At 45.7% G+C, this 27,155-nt stretch overlaps 1 protein-coding gene across 5 annotated transcripts in view; it reads right to left on the bottom strand.

The window, feature by feature from the left end:
* CDK14 (cyclin dependent kinase 14) overlaps nucleotides 1–27,155 on the bottom strand; it is a 656,595-nt gene that overhangs the window by 457,914 nt on the left and 171,526 nt on the right. For all 5 annotated transcript variants that reach the window (XM_077490836.1, XM_077490834.1, XM_077490833.1 and 2 more), the window contains one exon: nucleotides 9,820–9,914. In XM_077490836.1, coding sequence (XP_077346962.1) covers nucleotides 9,820–9,914 — 95 coding nt within the window. The remainder of the gene's footprint in view (nucleotides 1–9,819; nucleotides 9,915–27,155) is intronic.

Here is a 27,155-nt window from a genome sequence, read left to right on the forward strand (position 1 = left end):
TATACCCTTCCCCCGTAAACTGATCCCAATATATCAGGGCTGCTGAACCCTGACACAGATCTCAGTGTACATGCCTCCGTCAGGTGCAGCCCTGCTCTGTCTGATAACACACAGTCTTCGTGTGATCAGGTTACTCCTCCGCTCTGTCTCTCCTCTCTGGCTGACGTCAGTGGCAGTGTTCAGCCCCGCCCACTGGAACTGTCAGCCGGGCAGATGAGAGGAGAGAGGCGGCAACTGATCACAGGAAGACGCTGTGTTATCAGTACAGATAGGCATATTTATGATAGAACACAGACACAGGGGAACTTATTGTTCTAATACAGAGGGCATGGGACCTTTTTATACAAGTGGCTTAACAACCACTTTAAGTTTGCAAAACCACCAAGCAAGCACCAGGAAGACCAAGAAGCTCTCCAAAACAGGTCAGAGACAAAGGTGTAGAGAATGTAGAAAGCCCGGAACTAGGAGGATATCCTACAAAAAAAGAACTGATCTGGAAATAAGGCCATACTTTGTCCAAGTGTATCGATAGATCAACTTGGGTACAACCAGCTAGCCCATACACATCTAAATTGGGCCAGAAATTGCTGAACTGGTCGAATTTCAATCCATGTATGTCCAACTTAAGTGTGGGTACTTGCAAGCACCACAATATATGTTCACCTCACCTGCAATGTTCATTAAAAGACTTTGGCAAATATGACAGGTTCACTTTAACAAGGCCTTATCTTTTGTGATAATTTTCCCCTTTTCTTAACTCCTGCTCTCCCTCTGCTTAGTGGTAAGCAGGAAAGAGACGTATTCACTGTATTTGTTTTTACCAGGGATGCTTCATGCAGCTATTTTATTTAATGGCTAGGTTCCTGAGAGTATTCTTCGTTATGGGTACAAATATATGTTATATTTGCAAAATGGAGCACACTTTTTCTATCCCCTCTGTCTTGTTCTCTCTCTTTCTTAGGGTCCTTTCACACGGGGCGGATCAGTTCTGATCCGCCCCGTGGATGTCCGTTTGCTCAGCGGGGATCACTCCGCCGATCCCCGCTGAGCAGGGAGATGACAGGTCTGTCTCCGCACACTGTGCAGGGACGGACCTGTCACAGCGCCGCTCTCCCCTATGGGAGATCGGATGACGACGGACCGCAGTGCCCGTCGTCATCCGATCCGATCCGCAGACGGATGGAAAAATAGCTTTTTCCTCCGTCACACTTTTTCGGATCGGAGCGGGTCGGATGTCAGCGGACATGTCACCGCTGACATCCGACGCTCCATAGAGCTCTATGGAGCACCCGTTCAGGTCCGCCTGAAAAACTGACAGGCGGGCCTGAACGGGACGTTAGTGTGAAAGGGGCCTTACACTCTGTGCTATTTTCTACCATTATATTCTTTATCTGCGACTCCCTCATACTATCTATTGTCAACCACTGCAATCTGTCTGCCATGTTTTGGTCAGTTTCTCCTTTTCCTGCTGCATCTTAGGGCCTGATCACTTCAAAACGCAGTGCGTTACAACACATTAAGGCACCTTGTGCTAGACAAAATTAAGACTCAAAGAACCGATTGTTTTCTTAGTGCTGGACAATCCAATGCACATAACAAATTTATCTCTGCCCTCTGTACCCCACCTTCTTATCTCTCCGATTCTCTCGGTTCTTTCTGTGCCCCACCGTCCTTCTGTTACCTCTCTTCTAATATCTTTCCTCTTCTGCTCGCTCTATACCCCACCCATCTGTACCTCTGCGATCCATCTTATGTCTTCTGCCCTCTCTGGACCCCACCATTCCCCTGTTCTCTCCCACTTCTTTTGCACTTTCTGCATCCAACCATTCTTCTGTGATCCTGCTCCCATCTTTTGCCCTTTCTGTACCTCTGTGGTCCTCATGTCCTCTGCCCTCTCTGTACCCCACCTTTCTCCTGTGATCTATCTCCTATTTTCTGCCCTCTGTACCCTCTCTGTACCCTAGCCCTCTGTGATCCCCCTCCTATCTTCTGCACTTTATGTACTACACCATTCAGAGGCATAACTAGAACCTTCAGTGTAAGAAACCATGAAGGGTGCCCTTCGCACTTATCAATGGGACCTTTACTCCCATTGTGGGACCCTTTATTATGGTCCTACAGCAGGCCACCTTCCTGGCAGAACGTCAGAGCCCAGTCGCAAGTGCAACCCTAGTGGTTCCGCCACTGGTGTCTGTAGTTTTTTTTATTGCGGTTTTATTTTTTTACCATTTTATTTAATTTTTTTACAACTTTATTTATTATAATATGTTTTACATATTTTTTAGGACCCCCATTGGGGAGGTTTGGTGAAATATCAGGGGTCTAAACAAATCCCTGATGTCTCACTATTGAGACAAAAAGTGACTGAGGACAGATTTATCATTCCCTTTCTCTGCAGCCTCAGCTGCACAGAATGAATGAACAGGAATATCTCTGTACAGAACTATCCATTCATTTATAAACTGAATTCTAGTAAACACAGTTTATTATTCCCCAGCTATGAATGAATAAAAAAAAAAAAAAAAAGAATCACTGACTTTATTCATTAGGACAAGTTACCAGTTACCAGCCTCTTCCCTACTCTCTCTCCTGACAGATTACCCGCAGCAGCCGCCGGGAGGGGAAACGGTACCGCTGAGGTGGGGGGGGGGCAGGGAAGCACACAGGGGCCCAGGGCAGCAAGACAGGGATAGGGAGATGGCAGGAGTGGCATGTGGAGGAACCGACGCCCTCCATTTCCCTCCTGCAGCCGCTGAATGTCTGCAGGTAGAGGAGGAGAAGAGGACATTCAGCAGCTACATGGAGGGATCAGTTCCTCTACATGCCTCCGCCCCGCCGCCCTCCTATTCAGGCATACGGGAGGGGGCGCACAGGTCCCCGAACCATGGGGCCTGAGTCGCAATAGCGACCCCTGTAGGTATGCCTCCTGCCACCATTCTTCTGTGATGTCCTGCATCCTGCGCCCTCTCCCCCATCATTCCTCTGTGATGTCTATCTTCTGCCCTCTCTGTAACCCACCATTCCTCTGTGTGTGATCTCTCTCTCTCCTATGTTCTGCCCTCTGTACCCCACATACCTCTGTGATCCTTCTATCTTCTGCTCTCTCTGTACCCCACCATCCTCTGATCTCTCTCCCATCTTCTGTCCTTTGTTTTCCACCATCCCTCTGTGATTCTTCCATCTTCCGCCCCCTGTATACCCCAAAATCCCTCTGATCTATCTTCTGCCCTCTCTGTACCCCACCATTCCCTCTGTGATCCCTCTCCTAACTTCTGCCCTCTCTGTACCCCACCATCCTCTGTGACCCTCTCTTATCTTCTGCCCTCTGTAACCCACCATTCCTCTGTGAGGTCTCTCCTAGCTTCTGCCCTCTCTGTACCCTACCATTCCCTCTGTGATCCCTCTCCTATCTTCTGCCCTCTCTGAGGCCAAAAATTTGTGATCGCTCTCCCATCTTCTGTCCACTTTCTGTGCTCTCTTTTATATGTAGTTCCATACACACCAAGCATTTTGCAGGTATAACCTGTAATGTCTAAGCTGCCTAAATCACCTCATATCCCTGAACAAATCTGCAGATGAACACCATTTATTATGTAGATTGCTGTTTCTGCAGACTAATTAGCCATATTTCTCTGCTGCAAATAATGTTTAAATATTAATTAACTTTTATTTCTGTGAAAAAAAAGTTTGGCTAATTGGAGTATATTATTTTAAGAGCTATCCTAGGCAACAAGTAAAGTCAATTAGTGAAATGCTGATGAATTTCCAGAAAACACAGCTGTAAAAGTCCAAAACAAATTACCTTCATCTAAATTTAATGTAATAAATTAAAGGCAAATTCCAGATAGCTTCTTATATGTGACCTGAGTGGGATCTGCTTCATGTTGTGCAACTTACTCTTGCTTTGTGCATCAGATTCAAAATTCCATGGTAGGTTTGGATGTGATTGCCAGTTGTAACTTGTAAGCATAAGTATGAGTACTGATACTTTGGTATATTTAAAGTCAATTTATTTTTTATTGGGCGTTTGTGAATCTCTCTCCTACATTACAAACAAGTAATAAAAAAGGAGTTCCCAGATTTTCTGATTACTGCCAAAAGTTAAAGTGATTGTTATTTAAAAGAAAAAAAATATGCGTTTACAAACATGTTCTACCTCTTCTATGCAATGGTTTTGTACAGAGCAGCCCCGATCCATCTTCTGGGGTCCCCCCACTGGTGCTTCTGTCTCCTCCCCCCACCTAGTGCCCACCATAGCAAGCCGCTTGCTATGGGAGCACTCTTGCAGGCTCGCTCCTGAGCCCTGCTCTGTGTGTCTATTGTGCCTCACCCCCCACTCTCTCCTCACTGGCTGTGACTGTAAATAGGAGGTAGCCAATGTCTCCCGCTGCTGTCTCTGAGCCTATGAGAAGGGAGAGAGCATAGAGAGCCGCTGCTCTAGTGCACATTGCTGGATCACGTTCGGGGTCAGTTAAGTATAAGGGGGGGGGGGGGCTGCATGCAGGAGGTTTTTTACTTTAATGCAAAGAATGTATTAAAGAGGGAGTCACCTGAAAACAATTTATTAAAAGCCAGCAGCTGCAAATACTACAGCTGCTGACTTTTAATAAATGAACACTTGCCTTTCCTGGAGTCCAGCGATGTCGGCAGCCGAGGTCAAGCAATTGCTCGGCTCTCGGCTACTGCTGCTGCCGGTGCCATTCTCTGTGAAGGAATCAGGAAGTGAAGCGTTGCAGCTTCACTTCCCGGTTCCCTACTGCACATGCGCCAGCCGCGCAGCGCAATGGGAATGGTCCGCGCTGTCTCTGGGACCTGTGTGTCCCAGCAGACAGTGCGCCGGGACAGGAAGAGGCATAGACTCCCGTGGGAGTCTATGCCCGGAAGTGGGTGCAAATACCGGTCTTAACAGGTATCTGTAACCCCCTCCCCCCTGAAAGGTGCCAACTGTGGCACCGCAGGGTTCCGATGAGTGGAAGTTCCACTTTAGGGTGGAACTCCACTTTAAGGTAAAAAAAAATCCTACCTTTAGAACCACTTTAAAGTGGAACCTCACGTGAAGGTCACACTGGTTCGCTCCCTCTCCCTATCCTGTAACTGAGTTACAAGTTTATTTGTGTGGGGAGAAGGGAAGCGAGCACTGATTTTTAACTGGCACCTGCTTCCACTTCCACAATCTTCACCTAGGTAGGACCAGCCACAAAGTGCTGACCGAGCTTGCACATGTGCAATGGTAAGTCAGCTGTGGTTCCTCAGGAAGTCACAGCTGACTCCTTATCCAAGATGGCGTCATCGGCCACTAGCAACAATAAGAAGGACCGGCTAGAGGAGGACAGCACTGGATCCCAGGCACTGGTAAGTACCTGATTTTTGTATTTATAGCTGCTGACTTTAAAGAGGAAGTAAACCCTGATGAGTTTACTTCCTCTTTCATTCCCTGCAAAGGCAAAGCATAATGGACTACTATGCATCGCATAGTAGCCCATTATGTGTCACTTACCTGACACAGGCGCCAGCGATGTCACCGCTCTCCCCTGTAGTCCGGCGCATCCATCTTTTCGGTGGGGTCTTGCAGCTCCGCCGCTGTCATTCGGCGGAGCCGCGATGACGTCACTCCCGCGCATGCGCACGGGAGCCGACACGCGCGGCAGCTCCATTATTGGAAATGCCGCGCTCAGTGCGCCTGCACGCCGCTGTCTACGGCGCATGCGCCGTAGACAGCGGTGCCTGTCTTTGGGCAAATATCTCCTAAACCGTATAGGTTTAGGAGATATTTCTTGGACCTACAGGTAAGCCTTAATCTAGGCTTACCTGTAGGTCAAAGTGGTTTGTAAGGGTTTACAACCACTTTAATAAAAATAAAGCTAAAGTTCCTCTTCAAGCTGGAAATACACTAGAAGAATTTCTAGAATAACAATTTACTTTTTTTTTTCAGGTTCGTTTGATTTTCAAATTGTTAGTGAGGTAAAATTGACATTTGGTTTTGACTGCAGCAATGAAAATGTTTTGAAGGAACGGGATAGAATTTTTTTTTGAATGAATGAACAAATTTCTAACAAATAATTTTTATTTGGAAAAGTCCATTCATTCATAAATACTAAAAGCAAAAAGGACATTTTGACATTTGTACAAATGAGAATTGTCATAGTAATGTTCATTCAGAAATCTAGTGTACGGCCAGCTTTAGTTTGGAGGTCTATAGTGCTATAGTAATGTCTGGATGACGACTGAAGGTTGGTAAACAGGAAGGCTTTGTACCTCGTATCCAGCTCAAGGCTTGCTTTTTAGACGCTTTATTTGTTCAAAAAAATGAAGAAAAACTAGGAGGCAAAAGTAAAAAATGATATACTATATATGATACAGTCTGTTAGCAGTTTTTCCCCGAAAACAGATTCACAGTCACTGCCAGTAGATTTGTTGTTATTCATTCCTTTATCAGGGTGGCAATGTTGTTTTTTCATCAATAAAAATCACACAGCAGTGTGGTCACCCTGCGGACAGGGTAGTCTTAGATGGGCATGTTGTTTTAAATGGATTTTAAATAGGAAAACACTTAAGCCTATATTCTGCTAACACTTTTTAAAACTGTGTTCCGCTTAAAAAAAATAAATTAAAATGAAAAGTCAGCAGCTAAAAATACTGCAGCTGCTGACATTTAATAATCGGACACTTACCTGTCCCAGGGTCCAGCAATGTGGGGGATCGAAGTCCCACTTGTCTCCCCCTCCATTCAGCCCCACCGCCATTTTAACTGTGGGCTCCCGGCTGTAGCTTCACAGCCGGGCACATACTGCACATGTGCGAGCCACGCGCCCTGACTGGCAGCGCAATCACCTGGGACCTGTCACATGTCCCAGATGATTGACAAGAGGTAGGGGGAGAGGCAATATCCCTTCCTGCGCTGAGGGAAGTGATGTCAGGAGCCCAGGCGCCAAAAGGAGGTAGACTATGAGGGACCCCCTAGCAACAGACAATTAGAGAGGAGTAAAAAAAAAAAAATTTTTTTTTTTTTAGCACATTAACACATTAACACATTTTTTTTTTGGGGGGGGGGGGGGGGGAACTCCACTTTAAGCAGTTACATCAACTTTTTATTATTATTTATTTATTTTATGGAAAAACTTGAAGTCATATGATAAATGAACCAGAAGAAAAGAAGAGGTGAATACCGCCAAATACATTTTATAGTTTTAAGGTGCGATCATCCCTATGTTTTTACACTCAAACATAGGACTAAATATAGCACACAAGATTTGTTTATATGAAAAAATTATTACAGATTAACAAGGCCCAAGTTTATTCAAAAGGTTTTTGTTTTTTTAATCAGCACAAGGGATGGTACCTACACAGTCTTTGAGGATTGCCCTTGTGCTATTGGCTGAGGTTTTAGTCATTTGCACTTGTCAAGAGTGCCGACTATGCTCAACCTTTCTGCCCCTCTCCTCCATTCATAGAGGCTGTACTATAGCTTGCATGAATGAAATGTGATCTACGACTGGCGGGTGGGCAGATGAATGAAAGATCCAGCTCTTCCATTCATAGATCACACCTCATTGAAGAAAGAGTGGAGAGAACCGCTGCTCTGGGGCACAGCACTGAATCTAGATCAGGCTCAAGTATAAGGCAGTGTTGCCAACCATCAGTATTTTTACTGGCATCTAGTAAAAAATTGGCACTTTCCTCCTGCCAGTAAATGTCAGTGACAGGAAAAGGTTGCCAGTTAAAAATATGGCTGTGATGCTCAGCTCGGAACTGCGCATGCTGGTCAAGACTGAGTGCCTGCTACAGTGTGTTTGGGCAGCGTCAGCAGGGGGCGGGTCTGGCAGAGGCCGTACCTGAGCGTGTTGTTTGGGAGACGGAGCCTTGTGTGTGGGTCTGTGGGACGGGAGCAAGGCAAGTCGGGAGCGGGACTGTCATGGCTGTTTGTACTGGAGTGATCTCAAGGGATCACCTGGCATGGAGAGAGACTGCCACTGTATCACTGACTCAGGAGGGTATGTATCTTCTTGGTGAGGCGTCATCATCCTCTGTGCTGCTGCACACTGCTGTCAGTGTCACTTAGCCCTTGTACACATGGTCGGAAATTCTGCCAACCAAATTCCTTGGATTTTGTCTGACGGATTGTGTCCGAAACTGTTGCATGCACACGGTCGGACCAAGTTGTCGGAAAATCCGATCGTTCAGAACGTGATGACGTTATTTCGTTACGACGGGACTACGTTCACGCTAGTAGCCAATAGCTTTAATGTAGGAATTTGATCTGAGCATGCGTGGCACTTTGTGATACACATGATCGGAGTATGTCCGATCGGACCAGTTTGTCGGAAAATATTTCCAACATGTTGGAAAATTGGGTCCGACGGATATGCCGACGGAAACAGTCCGATGCATACCACACACAGTCGGATTATCCGACAAAACGGTCCGATAGGACACATTCCGTCGGAATCTCCGATCGTGTGTACAAGGGCTAAGAGTCAAGTTCATGTGTCTGCCGCCCATGCAAATTTCTTGCCCTCGCAAGTCCAGTCCCTGAGATACTTACTTACTATATCGAAAATAATATAGGAAGTATGTTTTTTTGCCTAATATCTGCTTAAGTAAAATATGCAATTAGCAATATGATTTAGTTTGTAGCCTAGAAACTGAAATTTCCTCTTAAAACTAATTTTTAAACTTTTGGAAATGGCAAAAAAAAAAAAAAAAAATAAACTTGGCTGTGCCAGTAAATTTTGAGTGTCGTGTCAGTAAATTTCCATCGGGTAGGTTGGCAACAATGGTATAAGGGGGGGGGGGGGTGTCCTAATCACAGAAGTTTTTTTTTAACCTTAATGCAGAGAATGAATTAAAGTGGTACTAAAGTCTGTTATTTTTAACAAAAAAAAAAAAAAAAACAGGTCATACTTGCCTGCTCTGTGCAGAAGTTTTGCACAGACCAGCCCGATCTTCCTCTTGGGTCCCTCTTCGGTACTCCTGGCTCCTCCCTCTCGTTGAGTGCCCCCACAGCAAGCAGCTTGCTATGGGAGCACCCGAGCCCAGTCCATTTGGACACGGAGCCGTGGCCCGGTCCTGACCCTCTATCTCCTCATTGGCTCAGTCTTTGATTGACAGCAGTAGGAGCCAATGGCACTTTGCTGCTCTCTCAGCCAATGAGGAGGGAGAGTCCTCGGTAGTCATGAGTCTCATGGAACATCGCTGGATCAAGGGGGGGGGGGGGCTCAGGTAAGTCTTAGGGGGAGCTGCTGCACACAGAGGTTTTTTTTTCATCTTACTGCATAGAATGCAAATAAAACTTCAGGACTTTACAGCCCCTTTAAGGTAAAAAAAAAAAAAAAAAGCCTTAAGCCGTTAGAACCACTTAAAAAGCAACAATGGGTTTCTTATGCGTTGTATAGAGAGATATGCCCATCAGTGCATTAGGGGACTCCCCCTTGGATTTTATATGGCAGCAATAAGTATCAAGAATTGAAGCTCAGTGTGACAAATGTAAAAAATAAGGGCAAACAAGTGCCAGCTTTATTTTATTTTTTTGTCACACTGAGCTTCAATTCTTGATACTTATTGTTGCCATATAAAATCCAAGGGGGGCGTCCCCTAATGCACTGATGTGCAGATCTCTCTATATAATGATAACAGGATGTTGGCAGCAATAACATAGTCATCAATTTCTCAAGACTTTGCCTTTTGGGTTTCTTATGTGTGCGCTTCTAGTCGGAAAATTGTGATCTAATGGGCTAGCGGTTTTCATTCACAAAGACAAACATTTTAGAATTACCAGTATCACACATGAATATTGGAACACAGATAATCAGTAAGACTTACTTGCTTTTGCCTTTATACACTGTAGCATATGAGCCTTCTCCAAGTTTTTCCAGTTTTTCATACGAGTCGGCCTTTCCGAATTTAGGACTCGTTGGCTGAAGAGGAGAAGAAGACAGAAAGCAATTAAAACCAGAAATATATTTCGGTTGATGTTCACGACGGTCATGTGATTGAAATGGCAAGATGGTTTCCTTTGCAGAGACACCATCAAATACGTTCATACAGCTCTACATTTATATCAATAGACGACTTGCTATTGGGGTTTAAACAAAAAGTATTTATAATCACATTTTGTAAATGATTCACATAGTATGACAAGACTGGGAGAAATGGCTGAATCCTAACGGATCCATAGCAAAAAAAATACTTGAGGTGAATCTGTGCTCAACTTTCAAGTAAAAGTTCTACAAAGAGACCCTGTCACCAACTTAAAAAAAAGGTAGGTAAAAATCACAGAAAAATCAAGGTTTTAAATATTTATAGGCAGTTTTATACTTTCCATGAATTATCTTTATTCACTTGCAATGTACCTTTGAACTTGCAGAGGAATTTAGCCACTCCAGAAAGAGCCAATTCCCCAACACAGACCCCTCTCTCCTTAAACGTCATAGTCCTCTCCTCCTCTGGGAGTGTCTAGCTCTGGTCTGTGCTGGCCAAGCTCCTCTACCCCTCTACTCACCTCCATACACAACTATTCATTTAGTTGCCAGGGGATGAGCAAAGGGGAATACTTTAGAGCAGAAGACAACTAGGCTTAGTGTTGGACCAGTCTAGCGACCGACTGACACGTTCCTATACATATATACGCAAAAGGAAGAGAAACCCCCAAAGGGACTTTTAAGTCAGATGAATGGGTGACCAGAGAATATGTAAAAATTACAAATTTTATTACAAATGGTTGATCAAATATTTTTAACCATTTTAAAATAAAATTTGTAATTTTCACATATACTTTGGTCATCCATTCATCCACTGCCTTAAAAGTGCCATTGGGATGTTCCTCTGCCTTTGAATACTTTAGAGCAGGGGCCACATCATAAATGTTACAAACATGCCCGGGCCAAAAATGAAATGAACAAAATCAAATTTAAATGAATACTAGGTTTTATGTGAAGTCCCTATCAGAGTCCCCTTTACAACAGAGTCACCCTTAGACCTTACACAACAGCTCCCCTGACATCAGATGCCTCTTTATATGAGAGTCTACATCTGAGTGCACTCTACATTGGAGTCCCCATCACAGTCCCTCCTTACATCGGTGTCCTTCTTACATAAGTCCCCATCAGAGTCCCCCTTTACATCAGTGTCCCCTCTTACATGAGAGGGCTGGATAAAATGTTGCAGTGGGTCATAGTTTGGAGACCCCTGCATTAGAGTCACTTGAGTGACAGTTCTGAGTCTGCTGGGGCTGGTGACATCATATTCGGAGCCCACCAGCATTCTTTGGGTTTTTGGATGTCTACACTTTTCTAGGTAAATAAAATATGTTAAATGCATATAGATTTTTATGAGTAAATTGTATGTAGCGGCGGGCTCCTGAAGAGCACGCGCTATGCATTTTTCAAAATTAAACTTTGCCTAAACTGCAGCTTGGTTTGGATTTGTCTAAATTTGACTTCTGTATCAGTCTGACTGGACTGAGATGTTCAGTCTGGCCACAGGGGGCACTGTCTCTTGTGGCAGGTGTGGAATTATGGTCTGGTCAGGCGCTTAAGTTACTCTCTTTCGGAGCCAGGTCAGTGGGAATGGCCCTCTCGCTGTGCCCTCTGGGAGAGGGTATTTAAGATATGGACGTTACATGGTTCGGGGTTCCAGTCCAGTATTATGTGCTGATTACATGGTCCTGGTCCTCCTGACCAGCCCCCATAAAGGCTATGGCCTGGGGTGTGGATCCACCCGACTTTAATGTCTCGGTGCTGGCTAGCCCAAGGCAGAGAAACTATAGGAGGATTCTGAGGTGGATGGGTGCCGTCTCCGGTTCGGGAGAGACCCGTTATACTTCAAGCATTCCAGGGGAGGACTCTTTAGAAGAACACCACGTACGGGTTGGTTTTCTTAAGAACCAGGAAGGGCTGAAATGACCAAGAGAATCCGGTCTTGTGGATATCGCCAAGCAGGCTGAAAGATCCAGGTATCCTACAAGTGTTCTAAAGCTTGGTTTCCCTACATGTTCTGCAACAAGGTCTGTGACAAAGACTTTGTTCCTGAGTAAGCACCTTGTTGGCTGCTAGGCCTTGTGAGAGAGGGACTCTCAAACCTGAGTGACCATCCAGCTGCGAATGGCTATTCTCTGGATGCAGTCAAAGTAAGCAAGTTCTTTAAGGTTTTTTGGACTTTGACGTTGAGAGTACCTGAACTTCCTTTTCCAACCCTCTGATCCCAAGTTGAAAGACTGTTCAATGGTTTGAGTTTTGCAAATAAAATCCATTCAAGTGGCTCTATTGTCAGTCTCAAGTTACTGGGTCATCTACCACGGGACATCCCTTAGACGTGCCACAAAGAGAGCGGAAGGCAACGGTAAGCCCAAAAATAACCAGCAGCTCCTTCGGGGGTTTGTGCTACATGTAGTTGAAAAAAAAAAAAAATAGTCTAGCGACAAGGTCTCCTTAAGATCAGATACTAGAAGATGCCGGCTTTCACCTGAGGCTTCTCACAGGAATATTTTGCTTTCTGAAATATTCACTTAAAACTACTCGGGGATAAAGAAAACAGCTAGTAAGTTTCAACCATTCACCTGTAATATCAAGACACTAAATTCTGTTTAGTAGATGGGATGGATCTCCGGTCTTATCAAGTGCATTATACAGAAGAAAGACGTAAAAACTCCTTCTATGCAGCTTAGCATGAAGGTTTTAGATCCCATAATGCTTTAGGAAAATAAGCTGCAAATATAATGATAGTGTCCCCTTAAATAAAGAAAAGAAAAAAAAAAAAAAAAAAAAAAGGATAACATCTGCATATATTACATGGTGCAATGACGAATGTGGTAACGGAGGTGCAGAGTGGGATGGTGTCCCAAGACCAATGTTTTTCTCAGTGCCTTATTGAAGCTTGATTATTTGTATCACCCAGCAGAGGGAGAATGCTCAATGTGCTAAAAATTAGGTCAGAAATTCACTAGCACTGAAGACAAATTTACTTCTAAAAAAAAATATACATAAAAAGTTGTTCAACATATGTGCACTCCAATATGATGCATAAGCAAGACACTAAGTAACTTCGCCATCTGAATTCCATTATGCCTGTGACCCATTTGTGTCTCCTGTCCTGTTCAAGCTATTTTTTTGGATACATGGATGTATAGAAGACACCAACCTGGGAACAGTCCAGGTCATCTTCCTGTCTAAATGTGTGCTTCCGATTACAAAATTGCCTTGTCTGAGGCATGGATATTCTAGGCTACCTCTTGGTGATGTTATCAGATACACAAAAAATGGATTCTGAGTGATTGACAGGTTTTGAGATGATCATTGTCCTTCCAGTGTTTTATTATTACAGCGCTACCTTTGATGTGAATTCCTGACATTGCCACATGGAGTTGTGTTGGAAATATGGATTTACAGAGCTTACACTCATGATATAATCTGTTTATTATTTATCTGCCATTTTCTCAAAGAGCCTAATTTCTTTAAAGCCTAAATCCAGGTTTCATTTCACTTTAAATAGTTTGTTAAGGCCAAGCTGACTTAAAAAAACGAATTTCCTTTTATTACTTTCTTAAAACATGTGGTCACTGTCCATGCTGTATAAACTGTATGCAGGATCAGGTACATATAGTATACAACTCTGTATTCCACTAGAAGTACAGGGATTTCCCGTCCGTTCCTTTAACAAAATTGTGACAAATTGAATGCTGTTCAGTCAGTCATTCACAGGAAGCTTTGTATTTTATGAATGAACACAAGGCTTCCTCAGATTGCGAGGTAGAGAAAATGTCATCATCCAACTGCCTCTCCACCTCTGCTAATCAGATGAAGCCTTCATAAAATACAAAGCTTCCTGTGAATTGCTTAGCAGTGCTAAGTGACTCCATCATCTTCTGGGAAGGAGAGGGTAGTCCCCATACCACTATTCTGTATAAAGTGTAGCACCTTCTAGTGTGCTAATAGGTTAGTGCAGGTAAATTTATTTGTGTGAATCATGGTAAAGCGAGTCTAAATCTGGGTCAGGGTTTACTGCAGATCAGGTTGATGACTCACAGAGGCAGGTCTCTGGTACCTCTCCCTGGTTCTGGAAGTTTGGAGAAACTTCTTGAAGTTAGTGGGCGGAGGCTAGGAGGGTTGATCTGCATACTTAATGGACCTTGACCGGTCCCCAGGAAGATGGCCTGGCAGGATGGCTGAGTCAGCCCTTAAACATGGATGAGTCATGCCAGCAGGGGAGTCAGATGGAAGATGTAGGGCCTCTCCCCCCATGCTGGAGCTCACGCTGGCTTGGGAGGCTCCTGACAGCAGTGAAGTTTTAAAGAAATATTGCCTAAGGTACAAGAAGGACAGTGTGAGTACATCAGCACATCCAGAGGTTTCACAAGGGGTAGAGACTGTCACATGTAGCAAGCCTTTCAGGAAGACTGCATTGTGCTCAACACTTCCCATCTCTTGCCCTGGGAGATCTTCAGAGCAGCCAGGTGGGCTGGTTGAGAAGCAGCCAAGTGGGCTGGTAGTTCCTGCAGGCAGTAGAGCTGGGATCAGTGTCTACAGTTAGGTGGGAGATACTCCCTTATGCTGCTTACTAGACAATGTGCTTCTAAGGGACTGAGTTCCTAGTCCTTAAGGGGCTTTTGCATTTCATCCTCAGACAGTCATTATGAGGGAAGGTGGCCAGTTCAAGATCATGTATATAGGAAGTTCTCACTGGTTATTGTTTCAGTCAAGCTGGGCATCCCATGATTTCTATTCCCCATCCAAATTATTACCCCTTATAAAACAACAAAAACCAAGCTCAAAGACTGCTCTTTGTGTCTGGATGAGAGTGGAAAATGCTTGTCGTCCGTAGGGGAGTAACGGATCAAAAAACTCATGGATCGGATCGTTCCTCGGATCAGAGTCACAGATCAGATCATTTTTCAGATCAACAAAAAAAAAAAAAACACACACACACACACACACACACACACACACACACACACACACACACACACACAAAGATAAATCTTGGTACACCCACCTGAGTTTTATATTTCACAGTTATTTTCAACACAAAAACGGAGCTTATATGCTTAAATACAGTATTTGTAAATCCGACGGACTGTTTAGATGTTACATTTTAAAAGCAGTAGCAACCATGTAAGGTCAGCAGGTTTGCTGATGTGACAGAACACCTCTGATTTTCACATTTAACTAAGCTGATGCTACATACATTTTATACAGTACTGACAGCTGGAGCATGTATTAGTGAAGGAAATTTCTTGGAGTAGCTTGACCCAAACAAACTGAACCCAAACCTGGATTAGGCTTTGACAAACATTTGCTTCAAATGGAATCGGTTGCCTTACAATGCTGTGCCACGTCCCCTTTTTATGAACATTTGACATTTTTATGTTCCGCAGGCTACTTGTGACATGACAAGCACTCAAATTTGCAGGCTAAAATTCAGGAACTTAACTAATGTACTGAAGTATTATGGCCAAGGTCAATGAACTCAACAAACTTACTGTACTTTGATTGGAATTCTATCCAAGGCCACCAAACCATGTTGATTGGTGGGGTTCAGTGACCTTGGAAAAAAATCTTCAATACATTGATTGGGTTCTGTGGTCTTGGATATAATTCCTTAGTAAGTTGGTTGGTGGAGTTTAGTGAACTTGGATAAAATTCTTCAATACTTTGATTTTGGATAGAATTCCAAACTATTGAAAACTTTTATCCAAGGTCACTGAACACCACCAACCAAGGTACTGAGGAATAGTGATGGCCGAACGGTTCGCCCGGCGGTCGTTTCGCGGCGAATTTCCGACATTCGCGGTCCGCACGTTCGAACGCCTTTTTCCGTCGTTCGCCGCGGCGGACTTACGTGTTTAATGTATACAAGAACTTTAACCTTTGGTGACACGTTTATCATGTGATACAGGACAGCCAATTGAGACATGACAGCACATGGACACTTGTACATTCCCCCTAACCTATAAATACACCCGATCCGGTGGCCATTTTACATTCTTTCTTCTGTTAAGATAGGGACAGGTTCCTGTGTGGAGTAGGGAGAGATAAACCACTAGCTATTTGGTACACAAAAGTTCTTTTCAGGACTGGTATAGGTGTTAGGTGTTGATAGGTTTGCTGTGCTGCTGATTCTTGCAGCAGCCTGAGTGTCTTTTGTTAGTTTAGAGAAAGGGAAAGGACGGTGTATGCTACAGGGACAGCCAGATTAGTCTTTCATCATCATCATCATCATCATCATCATTAGCTGTTACTATCAAGGTCCACAAAAGAGCTGTTCCAGTAACCACTAATCGTTCTCTTTTTTTGCCAATTTGTATAGGGACAGGAAGGAAGCAGTGTTGTCAGGCAGTGAGGGTAATTTTAAAGACTTGCTGTTATTATTAGTTCCACAAAGGTTCTTTTCAGGACTGGTATCAGTGGTACAGTAATAGGCTTGTACATGTATAATATTCTTTCTTCCAAATATAGAAAGGATATTATACTTGACTGCTGCCCTTCTGCTGCAGTCTGCTAAACATTCACAACTCACTTGTTCCACAAAAGTTCTTATAAGGACTGGTAACTTGGTATAGGGTGCTACGGTACATAGGCTTGAGTGCGGTACAGTCTGCTGTTCTGTAAGGACCGCTATCGGTCCACAATAGATAGGGTTGACGTGCACCACTGCTGACCGCTGCCCTATACTGCAGCAGTCCTTCAGCGGTATAGGGACTGACGTACAGTCTGCTAATCACTAACACACAACCTGCTTGTTCCACAAAAGTTCTTATAAGGACTGGTAACTTGGTATAGGGTGCTACGGTACATAGGCTTGAGTGCGGTACAGTCTGCTGTTCTGTAAGGACCGCTATCGGTCCACAATAGATAGGGTTGACGTGCACCACTGCTGACCGCTGCCCTATACTGCAGCAGTCCTTCAGCGGTATAGGGACTGACGTACAGTCTGCTAAAAACTAATACACAACCTGCTTGGTCCACAAAAGTTCTTATAAGGACTGGTAACTTGGTATAGGGTGCTACGGTACATAGGCTTGAGTGCGGTACAGTCTGCTGTTCTGTAAGGACCGCTATCGGTCCACAATAGATAGGGTTGACGTGCACCACTGCTGACCGCTCACCTATACTGCAGCAGTCCTTCAGCGGTATAGGGACTGACGTACAGTCTGCTAAACACTAATACACAACCTGCTTGTTCCACAAAAGTTCTTATAAGGACTGGTAACTTGGTATAGGGTGCTACGGTACATAGGCTTGAGTGCGGTACAGTCTGCTGTTCTGTAAGGACCGCTATCGGTCCACAATAGATAGGGTTGACGTGCACCACTGCTGACCGCTCACCTATACTGCAGCAGTCCTTCAGCGGTATAGGGACTGACGTACAGTCTGCTAATCACTAACACACAACCTGCTTGTTCCACAAAAGTTCTTATAAGGACTGGTAACTTGGTATAGGGTGCTACGGTACATAGGCTTGAGTGCGGTACAGTCTGCTGTTCTGTAAGGACCGCTATCGGTCCACAATAGATAGGGTTGACGTGCACCACTGCTGACCGCTCACCTATACTGCAGCAGTCCTTCAGCGGTATAGGGACTGACGTACAGTCTGCTAAACACTAATACACAACCTGCTTGTTCCACAAAAGTTCTTATAAGGACTGGTAACTTGGTATAGGGTGCTACGGTACATAGGCTTGAGTGCGGTACAGTCTGCTGTTCTGTAAGGACCGCTATCGGTCCACAATAGATAGGGTTGACGTGCACCACTGCTGACCGCTGCCCTATACTGCAGCAGTCCTTCAGCGGTATAGGGACTGACGTACAGTCTGCTAAACACTAATACACAACCTGCTTGGTCCACAAAAGTTCTTATAAGGACTGGTAACTTGGTATAGGGTGCTACGGTACATAGGCTTGAGTGCGGTACAGTCTGCTGTTCTGTAAGGACCGCTATCGGTCCACAATAGATAGGGTTGACGTGCACCACTGCTGACCGCTCACCTATACTGCAGCAGTCCTTCAGCGGTATAGGGACTGACGTACAGTCTGCTAATCACTAACACACAACCTGCTTGTTCCACAAAAGTTCTTATAAGGACTGGTAACTTGGTATAGGGTGCTACGGTACATAGGCTTGAGTGCGGTACAGTCTGCTGTTCTGTAAGGACCGCTATCGGTCCACAATAGATAGGGTTGACGTGCACCACTGCTGACCGCTCACCTATACTGCAGCAGTCCTTCAGCGGTATAGGGACTGACGTACAGTCTGCTAATCACTAACACACAACCTGCTTGTTCCACAAAAGTTCTTATAAGGACTGGTAACTTGGTATAGGGTGCTACGGTACATAGGCTTGAGTGCGGTACAGTCTGCTGTTCTGTAAGGACCGCTATCGGTCCACAATAGATAGGGTTGACGTGCACCACTGCTGACCGCTGCCCTATACTGCAGCAGTCCTTCAGCGGTATAGGGACTGACGTACAGTCTGCTAAACACTAATACACAACCTGCTTGGTCCACAAAAGTTCTTATAAGGACTGGTAACTTGGTATAGGGTGCTACGGTACATAGGCTTGAGTGCGGTACAGTCTGCTGTTCTGTAAGGACCGCTATCGGTCCACAATAGATAGGGTTGACATGCACCACTGCTGACCGCTGCCCTATACTGCAGCAGTCCTTCAGCGGTATAGGGACTGACGTACAGTCTGCTAATCACTAACACACAACCTGCTTGTTCCACAAAAGTTCTTATAAGGACTGGTAACTTGGTATAGGGTGCTACGGTACATAGGCTTGAGTGCGGTACAGTCTGCTGTTCTGTAAGGACCGCTATCGGTCCACAATAGATAGGGTTGACGTGCACCACTGCTGACCGCTGCCCTATACTGCAGCAGTCCTTCAGCGGTATAGGGACTGACGTACAGTCTGCTAAAAACTAATACACAACCTGCTTGGTCCACAAAAGTTCTTATAAGGACTGGTAACTTGGTATAGGGTGCTACGGTACATAGGCTTGAGTGCGGTACAGTCTGCTGTTCTGTAAGGACCGCTATCGGTCCACAATAGATAGGGTTGACGTGCACCACTGCTGACCGCTCACCTATACTGCAGCAGTCCTTCAGCGGTATAGGGACTGACGTACAGTCTGCTAAACACTAATACACAACCTGCTTGTTCCACAAAAGTTCTTATAAGGACTGGTAACTTGGTATAGGGTGCTACGGTACATAGGCTTGAGTGCGGTACAGTCTGCTGTTCTGTAAGGACCGCTATCGGTCCACAATAGATAGGGTTGACGTGCACCACTGCTGACCGCTCACCTATACTGCAGCAGTCCTTCAGCGGTATAGGGACTGACGTACAGTCTGCTAAACACTAATACACAACCTGCTTGTTCCACAAAAGTTCTTATAAGGACTGGTAACTTGGTATAGGGTGCTACGGTACATAGGCTTGAGTGCGGTACAGTCTGCTGTTCTGTAAGGACCGCTATCGGTCCACAATAGATAGGGTTGACGTGCACCACTGCTGACCGCTCACCTATACTGCAGCAGTCCTTCAGCGGTATAGGGACTGACGTACAGTCTGCTAATCACTAACACACAACCTGCTTGTTCCACAAAAGTTCTTATAAGGACTGGTAACTTGGTATAGGGTGCTACGGTACATAGGCTTGAGTGCGGTACAGTCTGCTGTTCTGTAAGGACCGCTATCGGTCCACAATAGATAGGGTTGACGTGCACCACTGCTGACCGCTCACCTATACTGCAGCAGTCCTTCAGCGGTATAGGGACTGACGTACAGTCTGCTAAACACTAATACACAACCTGCTTGTTCCACAAAAGTTCTTATAAGGACTGGTAACTTGGTATAGGGTGCTACGGTACATAGGCTTGAGTGCGGTACAGTCTGCTGTTCTGTAAGGACCGCTATCGGTCCACAATAGATAGGGTTGACGTGCACCACTGCTGACCGCTGCCCTATACTGCAGCAGTCCTTCAGCGGTATAGGGACTGACGTACAGTCTGCTAAACACTAATACACAACCTGCTTGGTCCACAAAAGTTCTTATAAGGACTGGTAACTTGGTATAGGGTGCTACGGTACATAGGCTTGAGTGCGGTACAGTCTGCTGTTCTGTAAGGACCGCTATCGGTCCACAATAGATAGGGTTGACGTGCACCACTGCTGACCGCTGCCCTATACTGCAGCAGTCCTTCAGCGGTATAGGGACTGACGTACAGTCTGCTAAACACTAATACACAACCTGCTTGGTCCACAAAAGTTCTTATAAGGACTGGTAACTTGGTATAGGGTGCTACGGTACATAGGCTTGAGTGCGGTACAGTCTGCTGTTCTGTAAGGACCGCTATAGGTCCACAATAGATAGGGTTGACGTGCACCACTGCTGACCGCTCACCTATACTGCAGCAGTCCTTCAGCGGTATAGGGACTAAGAGTTTTGTCACAGGGTCATTTAAAAAATGACATGCAGAGGAAGAGGCAGGCCCTTCCGCAGGGGTGGTAGGGGTAGGGCAGGAGCAACAGGCTTGAGCCAAAGTGGGAAGTTGCAGAAGGTGCGTTCAATTACTTTAAAGGATGCACCAGACTTGGTTGAGTGGCTCGCTCAGCCTTACTCTTCTGCACCCTCCTCATCCTCTCGATCTGCACCCTCTTCTTCACTCTCTGCTATGTGCACCCCCAAAGACACTACCACCAACAACACGACCACCACCACCACCACCACATACCTTCCGCTTGAGTCACTGGAATTATTTTCCGATCCATATCAAGAGGACATTTCTGATGCGCAGCCACTCTTGGTATTGGATCAGGAAGAGGAGGTAGCAACAAGCGCTACTCAGCAGTCTGACGCCAGTACCCAGATCAGCCCAAGGAGGAGGTTGGTCCCCGGTGTTGCTGCCTACTCCGAGATCTCTACTTATAGCGGTGGGGAAGGTGACGTTGATGATGACGTGTCTAGTGATGTCACGTGGGTGCCCACAAGAGAGGAAGAGGAGGGGAGTTCAGAGGGAGATATGGACCAGCAGATAGGGAGGAGAAGCAGCAATGACTTACATTGCACAGCAGGGACAAAGCAGACTGCAAATGTATCAGGAGCGAGTCATCGACCATGTACGGTCACATCTGGCGCTCCCAGGACACCGGCACATGGCTCCGCAGTGTGGGCTTTTTTTAACGTGTCCGCTGCTGACAATAGCGTTGCCATCTGCAATCTTTGCAGTCAACGCGTTAGTCGCGGTAAGCCCAATACTCACCTAGGGACGACCGCCTTAAGAAGGCACATGAGCAGCCATCACCGAGCCCAGTGGGAGCAACGGAACACACAAAGCCACACTGCAGGCTCTCACCGTCCAGCCTCGTCTTCTACTTCTCCTTCTCCTCTCTCCTCACAATTGTCCTCCACTCCACCTTCCATCACGCCAAGCTCACATTTTTCTGCAAAAAGGCAGGCTTCCGTGGGCCTAATGTTTGAGCGTAAAAAAATGATGATGCCGGATAACCCTCTTGCCCAACGGTTGGCGGCTGGCTTGTCAGAACTCATAGCCCGCCAACTACTGCCATATAAACTGGTGGACTCGGAGGCCTTTCGCAAATTTGTGGCCATTGGAACACCACAATGGAAGGTCCCAGGAAGGAAGTATTTCTCAGAGAAGGGCATCCCAGAGCTATATGGCCATGTTCAGCGGCAAGTGAATGTATCTCTGGCACACAGTGTCGGTGCCAAGATACATCTGACCACAGACACGTGGTCTAGCAAACACGGGCAGGGAAGGTATATCAGTTTTACTGCCCACTGGGTGAACCTTCTGACGGCCGTCAAGCATGTAACCCGTGGCACCCGTGTAGATTTGGTTTTACCGCCACGGATTGCATGCAGGCCTGACTCTTCTTCTCCTCCTCCTACTCCATCCTCCTCCCTCTCCTCCTCAGCTGCCTCCTCCTTTTCCGCTGCTAGCGTCTCTTCCACTGCACCGCCCAAGCTCCCCAGAACCTATTCCACATGCCAGGTGAGACGTTGCCATGCCGTGCTGCGTCTGTTGTGCCTGGAAGCAAAGAGCCACACTGGCCCGGCACTCCTTTCAGCTTTGCGTTCACAGGCAGATGAGTGGCTAACACCGCTCAATTTGACAGTTGGTAAAGTGGTGTGTGACAACGGTGCCAATCTGCTTAGCGCATTGAAACAGGGCAAAATCACGCACGTGCCGTGCATGGCACACGTCTTAAACTTGGTCGTGCAGCGATTCCTTGTCAAATACCCTGGGGTCCAGGACATCTTGCGGCAGGCAAGGAAAATCTCGGCCCATTTCAGAAGATCTTACACGGCCATGGCTCGCCTTGCTGACATTCAGCGGCGACACCATCTGCCGGTCAGACGTCTTATTTGCGATTGCCCGACGCGATGGAACTCAACCTTCTATATGCTTGATAGGCTGCTCCAGCAGAAACGTGCAGTTAACGTCTACCTGTATGAACTCTGCGAAAGAAACGGTTCTGGGGAGCTGGGTTTTTTTTCACCGCGCCAGTGGCTGCTCATGCGCGACACATGCAGACTTCTGCGGCCATTTGAGGAGATCACCAAACTGGTCAGTCGCAGCCATGGCGCCATCAGTGACATGGTACCTTATGCCTTCTTTCTGGAGCGTGCATTGCGTCGTGTCATTGATCAGGCTGTGGAGGAGCAGGAGCGGGAAGATGAGGAAGTCGCAATGCTGGATGAATTCCCAGGGGGGGCTACTCTATCTGAGACAAGTCAACAACAGGAGTCTGATGAGGAGTCAGAGGAGGATGGTGCCGGGGCGGATGAGCAGGAGCAAGAAGAGCATGCTTTAAACCTTTCTGGGATCCCTGTTGTGCGAGGATGGGGAGAGGAGAATGAAGAGGACGACATTATCCTGGATGATGAGCAGGAGCCAGGCCACCACACCGCTTCCACTTTAGTGCAAATGGGGGCCTTCATGCTCCAGTGTTTTAATAGGGACCCCCGTATAAAAAGCATGAGGGTCAAGGACCAGTACTGGGTGGCAACGTACTTAGACCCCCGGTACAAACACAAAATGGCGGAAATGTTACCGCCGTCGCAGAGGGCTGTCAGAATGCAGCACTTCCAGGCCTTGCTTCGAGAAATGCTGCATTCTGCTTTTGCGTGCGCTGGCAGAGGAGCAATTCCCACTCCCAGAGAAGGATTTGCGGGTACCAATCCAACAGCGCCTGCAAGAAGAGGCCGGTTTGAAGATGTGTTGGTGACTTCGGATATGAGGTCATTCTTTCAGCCGACCCATCGACAGGTGTCATCCGGATCCAGCATCAGGGAACGCCTAGACCGTCAGGTGTCCGACTACATTGGGTTAACGGCCGATGTGGACGCTCTGAGTAGTGATGAACCCCTAGACTACTGGGTGGGCAGGCTTGACCTCTGGCCAGAGCTTGCCCAATTTGCAATCGAACTGTTGGCTTGCCCCTCATCCAGTGTCCTGTCCGAAAGGACGTTCAGCGCAGCAGGGGGGATTGTGACCGATAAGCGTACTCGCCTAGCTCACCACAGTGTTAACTACCTCACATTTCTAAAAATGAATGAGGCATGGATCTCGGAGGAATTCAACACATGTGACCAGTAGACCATGTATATGTCTATAAACTATTTTTTTAATCAAGCACACAGACCTTCTTAATTCATTTGGCTCACTTCCTTGACCCAAAAAAGCACACCGTACTATATGCCCCTACCCTCCTCTTTGAAGAGGTTGAGCGGTGTCATATTTCTACTGGGGCTGCTTATGATATCCCTGTGCTGTGCTGACTTCCTCCTGGGGGTTCTTATTATGAAGGGATCACACTATCCCTGTGCTGTGCTGACTTCCTCCTGGGGGTTCTTATTATGAGGGGATCACACCATCCCTGTGCTGTGCTGACTTCCTCCTGGGGCTGCTTACGGTGCTGCTGTCAGTGCTGTATGTCACGGTGCTGCTGTCAGCGCTGTATGTCACGGTGCTGCTGTCAGCGCTGTATGTCACGGTGCTGCTGTCAGCGCTGTATGTCACGGTGCTGCTGTCAGCGCTGTATGTCACGGTGCTGCTGTCAGCGCTGTATGTCACGGTGCTGCTGTCAGCGCTGTATGTCACGGTGCTGCTGTCAGCGCTGTATGTCACGGTGCTGCTGTCAGCGCTGTATGTCACGGTGCTGCTGTCAGCGCTGTATGTCACGGTGCTGCTGTCAGCGCTGTATGTCACGGTGCTGCTGTCAGCGCTGTATGTCACGGTGCTGCTGTCAGCGCTGTATGTCACGGTGCTGCTGTCAGCGCTGTATGTCACGGTGCTGCTGTCAGTGCTCTGTATTACGGTGCTGCTGTCAGATGCCTCTATCACGGTGCATGTGTCATTCCGGTATGTCACGCTGCTGGTGATCATCTCCTGCACCCTCTTCTTTGCCTACCCTGGTCCCTGACCTTCCCTCTCCTCCATTGCCTTCATTAGCTCCATAGTCCTGAATTGTTAGAACAATTTCCCAAATAAAATAAAAATGCTTGTAGTTATCGATCCCAAATTCACCTCATACATGTATTATGTCATTGTCCAGATGGTGGGACTACGTTTTACCCCCTAATAATTACCACGTGGCCGCAAATTCGACATGAAGGTTTGCAAAGTTCGCCTCCCATTGAAGTCAATGGGGCCCGCGGCGAACGGTCGGTTTCGCGAACGTTTGGGTCCGTTCGCATTTCGCGTTCGCGAAACGTCCCGTCGGAAGTTCGTCCATCACTACTGAGGAATTCTATCCAAGGCCACAGAACCCAACCAACATTTTGTCACTTAGTCAACATTTGGGGGCCGCACCATAGGATCAAAAAGAAAACATTAACAACTTTCATGTTGCCTCTCGTCTCAGTGACCTCTGTCTCTAAAACATGAGTATGATCTTACCAACAGTAATACATACAGCATTATAAACCAAACAACCTGTAATGCTTCCTGACTCTATTACTCTACTCTGTTTTTATTGTTCTACTTGTTGTTACCTGCTAAAGAGATTTCTCCTAATTTCCTATCTGACCATGGTCACTGAGACAGGTAGTGAGGGGAACCCTCCCCATGAAGGTGACAGCAATAAAGGCCTAAAACGAAACAAACCATACTGCACAGACTTCTTGTGAAAATTGTATAAGGTTAGCGCACGGAAAATTGGTGGCACGGTGTAAATGCAAATAATAGCTGAAGCCAGCATGCCAAAATAAAGTCCATTGTAGAAAAACAATGCTTTGGGGACCTGGAGGTCCACTTTATCACGGTGAATGAAGAGGAGTGAAATGACCTACGTCATCTATATATATCTATATCTATCTATATCTATATCTATATCTATATCTATCTATATCTATATCTATATCTATCTATATCTATATCTATATCTATCTATATCTATATCTATATCTATCTATATCTATATCTATATCTATCTATATCTATATCTATATCTATATCTATATCTATATCTATCTCTATCTATCTATCTCTATCTATCTCTCTCTCTCTCTCTATCTATCTATCTATCTATCTATCTATCTATCTATCTATCTATCTATCTATCTATCTATCTATCTATCTATCTATCTATCTATCTATCTATCTATCTATCTATCTATCTATCTATCTATCTATCTATCTATCTATCTATCTATCTATCTATCTATCTATATATATAGATGATGCTGTAATTTATTCCTTGTCTGCTTGTCTGTCACCTTCGTAAAATGGACCTCTGTGTCTTGGAAATGTTGGCTTTCTACATGGGCCTCCAAAAACGTCTTAGACTTTATTTTGGAGTGCTGGCTTTCTAAACTATCTCTACTCTATCCAAAAAAAAGTTTTTGGTACATAACCTCCTAATATTTTCTCACAATGTGTCTAATACACATAGGCATCATACAGAAACATATAAAAAAGTATAATGCCTTCTATATGGCACGGGTATATGAAGATTTCATCTTTTCTCAACATTAAAATTGGGTATAAAAATTATATGGCTTGATCCCTGCGGTGCAATTCATTCTCACCAGCCATCATAACAACACCTGCTTCTTTTTTCAGGGAACTCCAGCGAGACAATAAAATAGAGTCTTAATGGAAGATTAAACTGAGAATCACCTGACGCCTCGTACACAAGCTGTGGGGATTATATGTCTCATGCATTTTTTATGGCAGAAAGCAGCTTGAGAATGTCAGACTTCATCACTACATGAACTTTCTGCAGCAGCCTTTTTTATTGTTATTTTGGTAAGCATGGGCGCAGATAGTATATTATCCAAGAGGGGATTGTTAATTAAGAGGAATGGTGCTATTAATAGTATATTGAGTATTGCTTGTTTTATAGAGGCAGTCGAGTGGGGAGGAAAAAACAATTGAGGTGAAACAGTGATTGGGTTCATTTGAGGCTAAAGCTTCCAATACACATTCAGATTATCTGCAGAGAAAGGTTCAGACACTCTCTACTAATGCAATGTACAGCCAAACGTTTGTGACCACCTGACCATACTACCTATACGAGAAATGTTGGACAAGATCTTCTAAAACCATGGCTGTAAAAATAAAGTGGGTTGGCCTCAACTTTGCAGAGATAACAGCCTCCACTCTTCTGGGAAGGCTTTCCACATTGGATTGAGCCTATGGAAAGTTGTGCTCATGCAATCCAAAGAGCATTTGTGGGGTCAGGTACTGATGTTGGAGGAGAAGATGACCTAGCTCACAATTGGCATTTCATCCCAGAGATGTTTAGTAGAGTTGAGGCCTGGGCTCTGTGCAGGCCACTCCAGTTTCTACACACCAAACTAATCAAACCATGTCTATATGGAGCTTGTAACAGGGGTATACCTGTACCAATGAACACTAACCCCTTAAGACCCAGCAAATCATCATTAACTCTGCTCAGGGCTGTCGGAGAGCTCCATATTCTTGGTCAGAGGGGTGTTCATGCTTCAAAACCCACCATGTGGACACAAATTCACAGATGCTGGGGCCTCCAAGACACCACAGAGTAGAACAGCTTGGTAGACCCCAAATAATTCAACTACCAGAGTCCCAACACCTCCAGAGTGTGTCCCCCCAAAGTTCCTCAAATGCAGAAAAGAGAATATTTCCTTGAAGCACAGTACTGTCATGAAG

The sequence above is a fragment of the Lithobates pipiens genome, unplaced genomic scaffold (assembly GCF_037356315.1).
Source record: "Lithobates pipiens isolate NorthernLeopardFrog02 unplaced genomic scaffold, aLitPip1_a1.2 Scaffold_19, whole genome shotgun sequence".
In the NCBI taxonomy this organism is placed as follows: Eukaryota; Metazoa; Chordata; class Amphibia; order Anura; family Ranidae; genus Lithobates; species Lithobates pipiens.